At 39.7% G+C, this 10,750-nt stretch overlaps 1 protein-coding gene across 1 annotated transcript; it reads left to right on the top strand.

The window, feature by feature from the left end:
- The first annotated feature begins 414 nt into the window (after positions 1-414).
- On the top strand, positions 415-5,912 carry LOC105044125 (amine oxidase [copper-containing] gamma 2). The gene is given in 7 exon segments (XM_073255432.1): positions 415-475; positions 478-843; positions 846-1,777; positions 1,942-2,055; positions 4,667-5,116; positions 5,289-5,386; positions 5,479-5,912. Coding segments are annotated over 7 exon segments (2,217 nt in total). The 5' UTR covers positions 415-429; the 3' UTR covers positions 5,690-5,912.
- The last annotated feature ends 4,838 nt before the right edge of the window (positions 5,913-10,750 follow it).

Below are 10,750 nucleotides of genomic sequence, written 5' to 3'. Positions count from 1 at the left end.
GCGACGAGATATAAAGTATTACGATGGCAACTAGTCGTCGTTAATAGCCCAATTTTTGTAGTGGTAGAATCTGTGCATACCCAGAAATATCCATAAAAAATGGATAGCCGTGTATGCATTAAAATATTAAAAAATTAAAAATAAATAAATTTAAATAATATTTAAATAATTTAGATAAATATCATATAATTACTTTTTTATATACATCTCAAAATATATTTAATATTTTATTATATTTTTTAATTATCGTCCAATCGCAAGATGCCATGTGTACTTCGGCGACGTCCATCATTTTGATAGAAGGTTGGGAGATATTTACCTATACTGTTTAAATGATGGGACCCTCACTCGATCGTCATCTTCCTCAACTAATCCCTTATTAATGCACTCCCACTATCGCACCCATTATCAGCACGCGATAGCAGAGAGATGGAGTCCACCTCTTTCCTCCGCTTCTTTTTCCTCACCCTCGGCGCCTCCTCCTCCTCCTCTTCTCCCGCTACTGGGTCCACCTCCCCTATCCCCCTTCCGACAAGGCTGACTTCCTCGACTGCACACGCTACTCGCCTTGGTGCAACTCCAAGAACCGCATCCAATCCAAATCCCGTCCCCACTTGACCCAGTCCTCCTCCCACTCCGCCACCACCTCCACCCGAGACCACGAGTACGACGTCCCCCGCCACCCACTCGACCCCCTCACCGTCCAAGAGATCAACACCGCCCGCTCAATCCTCCACTCCTACCCTCCCTTCTCCTCCTCGCCCTCCTCCCTCGTCATCCACTCCCTCTCCCTAGACGAACCCCCTAAGCCCACCGTTCTCAAGTGGAGTCCCGGCGACACCCTCCCCCCCGCCGCGCCGCCGTCGTCGCCCGCTTCCGCGGAGACCCTTATGTCCTCTCCGTCGACCTGTCCTCCGGCACCGTCACTCGCCACCCCGTCCCGGCTTCCGGTTTTCCCGTCATGACCGTCGACGACATGACCTCCTCCATCTGGGCCCCCCTCGCCGACCCTGCCTTCAACCGCTCCATCCTGGCCCGAGGCGTCCGCCTCTCCGACCTCGCCTGCCTCCCTATCTCTCTCGGATGGTTCGGCGCCAGGGAGGAGGGCCGCCGCCTCATCAAGGTCCAGTGCTACTCCGCCGAGGGCACCGCCAACTTCTACATGCGCCCCATCGAGGGCCTCACCGTCGTCCTCGACATGGACAAGAAAGAAGTCGTTAACATCTCCGACGTTGGCCGTGACATCCCCATCCCCAAGTCAGCCGGCACCGATTACCGCTACGACCTCGTCGCGGCCCAGAACGGGGCACCCAAGATCCGGCCGCTGAACCCAATATCGATGGAGCAGCCGGCCGGGCCCAGCTTCGTGGTGGAGGGGGGGCACGTGGTGAAGTGGGCGGGGTGGGAGTTCCATCTGAAGGCGGATGCGAGGGCCGGGCTAGTGGTATCGGCGGCCTCGGCGGTGGACCCGGAGACTGGGGAGAAGAGGGCGGTCATGTACAAGGGCTTCACGTCGGAGCTGTTCGTGCCATACATGGACCCCACCGACGCCTGGTACTTCAAGACGTATATGGACGCCGGGGAGTACGGGTTCGGGCTTCAGGCGATGCCGCTGGTGCCGCTTAACGACTGCCCCCGGAACGCCTACTACATGGATGCAGTGTTCCCGGCGGCCGACGGGAGGCCATACGTCCGGTCGAACATGGTGTGCCTCTTCGAAAGGTACGCAGGGGATATCGGGTGGCGCCACTCGGAGAGTCCCATCACCGGCATGGAGGTTAGATGATATATATTTTATTTTATTTTTATTATGATAGTAGCCTATATATATATATATATATATATATATATGATTTATTTGGAGTGTGTGTATATAATATAATATTATTTTTTTATGTTTCCGGCGGGGGTGGGGGGTGTGTGTGTGGTGGGGGTGAGCAGATACGGGAGGTCAGGCCGAAGGTGACGTTGGTGGCGAGGATGGCAGCATCTGTAGCGAACTACGACTACATAGTGGACTGGGAGTTCCAGACGGATGGGCTCATCCGCGTCAAGGTTTGCCTGTTCCTGGAATTAATTTCTTTTGTCTTCTCTATATGTTGCTTTTTTGGTAAAGCTCTACATGTTGCTTTCAACTTCAAAATACGACATTCGGTCTGGTCATATTTTTGGACGTCAGCAGAGGGAAACGCACCCAGGATTCTCTGCGGGCTGCGCTGCAGAATGCTGTGCATCTGTATACGAGCATACTGAGTTGGATGGTCATTAACTAATGAGCATCATGTATATATATTATAGTACATGCTCGTGAAACATTTTGTTTGATAGCTATCCATCTACGGATGGCCGCTATTCAGAACCGCGCAGCATTCTGTTGAGCTGTTCGTGGATTGCGGAGAATCCTTGCGATTTAGGCTTCAGCTACATGGCTTCATCGTGTCCGAAGGTTAGCTAATTGAGCCGTTTTTTTTTTTTTTTTTTTGGGTAAGAAATTGAGCCGGTTGTTTTTTAAGCATATAATCCAACCGGAGATGGCGGATAGGTGGACCACAAAATAGACAGTTGCCTATACATGTGAGGTACCGCTGACAAGAAAGCGATGTGGTTGTTCTCCATGCCCTTGTATCCTCTCTTTCTCTGCGATTCTTAGCCAGGGTCGGGTGCGTGAGATGACGCAAAGGCTTACATTGCTTGGAAAAGCCTTGGGGGTATGCCCCGGTACTTTTATTTTTTTTTCTGTACATGGTGGACTAGTTTGCAGTTAACTTGACGCTTCTCAATTCATTCATGAGACAAGTGGCACATAGTGATTGTTGTGCGTGAATATCAAAGCGTTCGATGTTGATGAATGGCTGGCTACACGAGAACCTTTTGTGTGGCTATGCTGGGCACCCTTGCAATAGGTTGTGGATCTACACAATTCTGTGGCTGGGCGTCCTTGCAATTGGTTGTGGATCTGGAAGATTATACATGACATTGATATTTGTGAAGAGACAATCTTGTAATCAGCAAATTAGGGTGCTGTTTGATAGTGATGATATTTTACATCACCCTATCAATGTGAGTTAGGTGATGTGATCATCTTGTTTAGTATTACATCTATCTAGTAGTGAAGGATTCATAATAAATTCGACGATAGCATAATGCAGTGATATTATCATCATACATATCTCAAGTAATAGCACATCATCGACTGATGATGTGCTGAAATTATTTTAGGACAAAAATATTTCTAGTCAGTAAATGGAAAAGAAAATAATTTTTTTTAATCTTTTTTTTTATAGATGTCTATCTATTAGATATGTTTTTTATTTTTATTAGTAGGTTTAGTTAAATGATATGAATATTATTTATTTATTTATTAGATATTTATTTTATTTTTATAGGTAGAAATGGTTAATTGGCATTAATGGATCATGTTAAATTTTTTATGTTTTTTTTTAATTTATTTTGATGGACTAAATCATTCCTAATGGGCAGTTTTGATGGTCAAAATTGGCTGAGTCTAATCAAATCTGATTATATATAATATTATCGTAATATCATTTTAATAAATTTATCAAAATAAATATTTATAATAATAAATAAATAATATTATTATTACTACTGCTACATATTTTTGTGAGGAGTTATAAATGAAAATGTTTAATCAAGTTATAGAATAATTATTATGTATTAATATATAAAATTATTTATTATATTTTATATATTATCACTATCATTATTTAGTGATATACTAAATATAGTAAAATTTTATTTTCAGTGATATATCAAATATGATGATTATATATCATCTTAATATTTATATATCATCTTAGTATTCATATCACTTCAGTGATTACATTATCGGTGGTATATTAAACAGTATCTAAATATTTTATCCCTTCAATGTCTGGTTGATAGGTGTCATCTCTGGCAATTGCTGACATTTGTTTCCGTGGATTAAGGCTTGTAATGTCTTCATCAAATGGGTGCTTCCCAAAAATAAATTTCCTGTCACAAGCTTGAAGAGAGATTCCTGGAGTGCCTTTCACAATAAATTCATCTCTCTTCAGGTGGTTCTTAACAAATATACATCTTTCGAAATAAACAAAGATGTCATGGTCAATGCCGCAATAGGCACGTCTCTCATCCTAATTAGCAATAATGAAGATTGTCCGTCTCACCTCAATAATGTAAAGAAGTATCCAAAGTGTACAGGGATGACACCTCTACAATGTAGAAAGGCATCCAGTTTGAAAAATTGGTCATAGACTGCACTGCAAATCTCAAAGATAGATGTATGAGACTGGACTCAAAAATACTTGAAGTGTACTTCACTACACGACAGATCTCAATACCATCCAAAGCCAGCCATCACCTTGACATCCATGTGGACTCGTCACATCCGTGTTGAAAAACCTCAGCTGGACATTTAGGACCTTGTCAGGCCTTGGCCACTAAAGGGACACCCCATCCCACAGAGGACGGGAAACTGGTGCCCAGGCTGCATCTTCCTTTTACTAAATAGCTTACTGATGGTTCCTGACCGTATGCCCTTTAATAATCACCATCCATTGAACCTGGGTCAATTAAACAGTGACCCAGGAATCAACGCATGCTTGCCCACCAATCACTGACATGGGCTGAGGGTACTCATGTGAGTGACTGCATTCAAGTCTAACAGGTTGGACTCAGCGGGATTCTAATGGTGAAAGGAACATCCTACTCGCACATGAACCAAGTTTCACCAAAACAGGACCTGTACGGCACCCTCTTGTCGGAGAACGTGATCGGCGTCATCCACGACCACTACATCACCTTCCACCTCGACATGGACGTCGATGGCGTCGAGAACTCCTTTGTTAAGGTCGATATAGCGAGGCAGGAGACCATCCCCGGGGAGTCCCCTCGGATGAGCTACCTCAAGGCCACCCGGCACGTCGCCAAGACGGAGAAGGACGCACAGATCAGGCTTAAGCTCTATGCGCCGAAGGAGTTCCACATCATCAATCCATTCAAGACCACCAAAGTTGGAAACCCGGTCGGGTACAAGGTGGTTCCGGCCGGCACCGCCGCCAGCTTGTTGGATCCCAACGACCCCCCACAACTCAGAGGCGCTTTTACAAACAATCAGGTATTAGACCCATCTTTGTCCAAACTCCAATGGTGTCATTAAAATATTTTCTTTATATAAAATTTTATTTCGAAAGCTAATGTTAATATTGTGTCAAAAGAAATAGTGACAAAACAAATACTAGTATTGAGTTCCGTTTTCTAAATTGTATTCCTTTTATTTGGGATCTTAGATTTGGGTGACACCATACAACAAGAGCGAGGAATGGGCGGGAGGGTTATTTGCGTACCAGAGCAAAGGGGATGACACGCTAGCCGTCTGGTCTGAGAGGTATGGAACAAGCCCTGCAAGAATTGGACAAGGGTCGAACACTTGGTTCGTCCTCCATAACTCTGAGTGTTTTCCTTCGTTCTAACTCCCAGGGACCGGCCGATAGAGAACAAGGACATCGTGGTGTGGTACACGATGGGATTTCACCACGTACCATGCCAAGAGGACTTCCCGATCATGCCCACGGTCTTCTCGAGCTTTGATCTCAAGCCTGTCAACTTCTTCGAGAGAAATCCCATCCTTGTGGCGCCGCCCAACATGGAGAAGGACCTCCCGGTTTGCACAGCGGCTGCCACGGCCTGAAAGCGCTGCGAGCGCCAATCTGATCCCGGCGTGATATGTGTGGCAGAAATCTATTCATACATTTGTATGAGTTGATGAAAAATTGGACCCACATGTAAGACAGCTCTGGATTATGTGTGCCTTATGAATGAAAGAAGCAACAGAAAGTAAGTCTTAATAGTTGAATAGGAGCAAATTAAGGAAATGGTATATGGATCTCGCTTGTAGCACTATTATGCTGCTACCCATCTGTGTGCAATAGTCAGATTGCCTGGTAATAATTCTGTTTGATGACATACGACCAATATAATTTGAGGGTAAGCAATTAGAGCCAATATAATATGGGACGTAATTAAGGGTAGCACCATGCTGCTGCCGCCCTGATGCTTGTTGTATTCCATGGGTCCAAGTTGTAAGAATTTGCTATGTATTAGGCAATAAAGGATGTGGTGTGAATATATTGGCATTTGCCATCTAGATTGAACCTAGGAGGTATTTGGTGCATACATAGGTAATGTTGCTATGATAATATGATTACAGAAGAAATATGATTATCTGATAAAATAATAAAAAATTTTACATTGCAATGTTTGGTATGTGCAATAATATTATTGTAAAATAACAGAGAATTCGCATATATAATTTAGATTATATGAAATATAAGTTAATTTTTTCAAATTACTTTCATCTTTGCTTATTGGTTATTATTTATTTTTTAGAGAGATAACTCAATCTCAAGATCAATCATTTCGGTGACATCATCAGTCGAAATCACTCATTATGTTTTTTTTTTTTATTTTAATCAACTGAGACTATTCATAATTTATTTAATATAGATTTTAATTTATTTTGATGAAAATATTTTGGTCCTGAAGTTATCTTATTGTAGGATTGAAGGATTGCAAAATTTCATATAATTACATATCATCTCTTCCAAACAATCAAATTATTTTTTTTTGAGATAATGTTGTATTACATGTAATACAATATTACCTGTAAAAGTGACGAAATAAATAGGTTGTAAAATTATATGTAATTCTATCAGAATTATACGCTATCAAATGCCTCGTAGGTCTTATCAGCTAATATATTTTATGTTAAAAGTACAAGAAAGAGAAGTTGTGAATGCCATGGGAGCCATGGGCGTTTGCATGGGCTTCATGGAAGTGGAAAGGCGAAAGAGGGACCTTAGATGGCACCAACACACGGTGTTGCATCCACCTAGCTAATTAACATGAAGAGGCAATATTTGAGCAAATAGTCTCTTGCTTGGCAGGTCTAATACCATATATCAGATCTAGTGCTCTCACAAAATTTAGACGTGGACACTCAAGAATTTGTTTCTATAATAAATAATCAGTGAAAGTAGAAACTTATTTGGGAATGTAAATACAACCACAGATCTAGAGTAATAAAAAAATAAATTCTTAAAAAAAAAAAAATAATAAAAAAAAATGCTAAAGAAACGTGAGACAATCAAAAGAAGACATACTTCACATCTTTATGCAACGTACCCATGTCATATGCTTCAATAGACTTTCTTATATATATTAATGCTGCAATGCAATTAGATGTTTTTATGTTGCTATTAAGTCATTCATGTCATCAACTGCACCTTTTTAGGATTTAGAGTTGCTCTTTCCTCTGCCAGAAAGAGGTTTTTTTTTTTTTTTTTTAATTTTTAGTACAGTTAGGATCTTATGTCCCATTATAATTTTGAAGCAAACTTCTTTGGTATCTGCTGCCCTCAGTAGTCTGAAGGATTATTTTATATCCTGAGAGCTCCTTCCTTGAGATTTATCGAGATGAATTTTGATAGTAGTATCAGAGATGTAGAACGGTGCAGACTTTATCATTTGGATTCGAATGTCAGATAGTTGGCAGTAAAGTGCTCTTATCTTTGTTAGATAGGAACCATAGGTGGAGAGAATTTTTATAGAGGAAGATTCAGCCCTCATTATCGGATGGATTCGGGATAACACGAAGTAATCGGAGGTCCATCCGCTTCTTCGTGACATCTGGACTGCTTTTTATCTTTAAGTTGTGATGTATGTTAAGCATATTTTCTGGGAAGCAAATAGTGCAACAAATGGATTACATTTTATATTGCATAGCATTTTAGAGACTGGACGTGGGACGGGGTGAGACATGTCCACCAGTCCTACAGGATCTTTTGTATTCTAATTTTATGGACTGTGTTAACATTAGAGTAGTGTGACCATCCATTTATATTAAAAAAAAAAAATTCAACATCAGCATTAATCAAAATTCACATTCTTAGTCCGATATTTACTTTGATTATCAGAATTCTGTGAGGATATCAAATTCAGACGGAAGGGATCTACCTCTCGAATCAGTTTCTCATTGAAAAAGGACAATAGAAGTGATTGAAACTCATGAGAGGCCTCTAATGCTCGACGTATATTAGATTCATATTTAATTCTGTGTTATAACTAAAGTGTGGCATGTTATAAAAAAGTAAGAAAGTTTTACTATTTTACTTCAGTAGTTACTAGCTCTCCATGTATTCTTATTTATATATGATTTAACATTAAATAATATATATAATCTTTAGGACTGATTAGCTATCAACGACAATCCACCCTACCCGCTATCCACTGTTTGTGGACATGACAGTTTTATCGTACTAGCCCCAAAGATTCCCCTGAATTTAAAAGCCAGGGATAAGACTTGACTTGCAGGATTGGGTTTTGATTCAAACTAAATTTTAGATTTTGGCTGTGGTACTCCTGCATCACCCATCTTGAATTCAGTTTTTGCCTGGGGAGATGTTTGGTTGGCATATTTTAGTAAAACAGATTTATCAAAAACGAAATGAAAAGGTTTTACAAAAATAATATTGGAGCATTTTTCATAAAACTAGCTTGTTAAAAATTGATAAAAATCATAAAACTCAAAAAGTGAGTTCTGTGGAAAGAAGATTCATCTTGTTTTTATAAAACATGTTTTACAAAAATAAAATCATATTTTATAATTTTTCTTTTGGGATAAGTTGTTCTATGAGTGGTTCTAAATAACCCACAGGTATCCCAGTAGCGTAGAAGAATTTTGCTGTAGATCACCCATTCTGTCATAATTGCATATCATTTAACTAATGGTCAAGTTCAAAATAAAAATGATGAAATGAATTCAAAGTAGGAATGAGCGGTAGCAAAATGAAAGATTTTTTTTTTTTTTTATATTTAATATTTTTGTAAGAATATAAAATATATATTTAATCTCATATCGATTATGCATTCAAAAAATCTTAATTTTAGATGATTATATAAGATTATGAAACTTAAATATCTTACGGCTAGCTTTTTGATGAGATCTTAGATCGGTCGTCTAATTTTTTGTATAAATACTTCAATGCGAGACCTGATTTTCAAAATTAGGATAACATGTTGGGGGTGGCTTATCTTCATCTGGCATAGTATTCTAAACCCAGGCTGGGATATACTCAATGGGGTCCAGTATCCAAGCAGAATCTCAGACACTAATAGCCCCCAGCTGGTCATACTTTTAGCAGGGCCGAGACAAAGACCCATCACCCACTCCTCATAGGTTGCGGCTTCCATAAGCAAGAAAGACTGGAGAGTGGAATCCCATTACTTGATTGCGATAGCCAAGCGCAAGGTTCCGGACTCTGGGATGCCAAGTGGAGAAAGTAGGATCCTACTTTGCGTGACGGAAATAAATATCTGCCACTCATTGGTTTTCAGTTGCATTTGAAAGTCCTTACGGCTGATGGATGACTAGAGAATGAGTGATACGGACAATCGGAAACAAACAGTAAACGAAAGGGAGTGAAAGGTCTACTCACCACCCACCCTTCAGCTCATAATAATATGTGGTGCTGGTGCTGTTCAAGTTGGATTGGTGAACAATGAGTCGACCATTAAAGGTTATCTTAGTTTCTCGTTGACAGAGATTCTCATTGGCTAGGCCATGAAAGGTCACATCAGTTTCTTCTTTTTTTGATATAAGACAGCAGTTTCTCTTGGGACGGACACTGGTTGCCCATAGGCCAGCCAAGTCAAATTCCAATAACTTTGATATACCCGAATAGATTGAGTATACCTTCAGTTAATTTTTTTAATTATTGTAAAGAAAATAACAATTATTATTTATCCGGATCTACTTGAAGCAAGAATTTTTGAGAAGAAATTGGTAAATAAAAGACAATTTCCTTTTTTATATTCTCGATGAATTGGATAATGAATTTCCTCCATCTTTACACTAAAAAAAAAAAAAAAAAGGACAACCGCAATATTATGTGCTGAAGTTATTGTTCACCAAGTTACCAGCTAGGATAGATATTTGAAGTTGAAATCATGATTTTATTTAGATAAAGTGTATAAATTGATCAATAACCACTAGTATATAACATCTATTAGAAGAAAATAATGACTGAATAATGACTATTCTAAATCATCTTAGTAAAACATGTAACTTAACAAAGCCTTCAAAACAGTTGTTGTTGTTGGTATAATATCATAAAGCTTATTATTTTAAAACTTGTTTTGCCCGCAATTAATATCTTGCACAGTTTAGAATACCGCTTATTCAGGCCTTGTGACTTTAGAATTGATAAGGACTCCTAAATATCAGAGCCCCAACTCATCAACTTTTGTTATACTCTTCCCTCACCTAACCATTTTTGACAGGATCAAATCTCACAAGGAAACTTTCTAACCAAAAAAAAAAAAAATCTTACAGAGAAATACGTTTCATGCAATCAAATTCTGATCCTCTTCAATGTAAGCCGGCGATACGGCGGTGGACTCTTTAACCTTTTGATGGTAGCATCCATCAAAGAAGTCTGGCCATTTTTTTCTTTTTTTTTCTTCTTGTTTGGAGGTGGATATACATAACAGTATAGATAAGTTGAGAGCAGATGATTGGATTGAAACCTTACTAATTTACGAATTGATTTCGTACAATCAGCTAGATAATGGGATTCCAAGCTGGACTAGACACATATTTATAAGTATCCAGCAATATTTTGAACTGGGCTAGCTCGAAGTCCATAGGAGATAAAAAAGGTATGCTATGATGATAGGAGTGTTTTTTAGTTGG

This window comes from Elaeis guineensis, chromosome 4, assembly GCF_000442705.2.
Source record: "Elaeis guineensis isolate ETL-2024a chromosome 4, EG11, whole genome shotgun sequence".
NCBI classification, from domain to species: Eukaryota; Viridiplantae; Streptophyta; class Magnoliopsida; order Arecales; family Arecaceae; genus Elaeis; species Elaeis guineensis.
The sequence above is the reverse complement of the archived record's forward strand: the minus strand, read 5'-3'. Positions and strand labels throughout refer to the sequence as shown.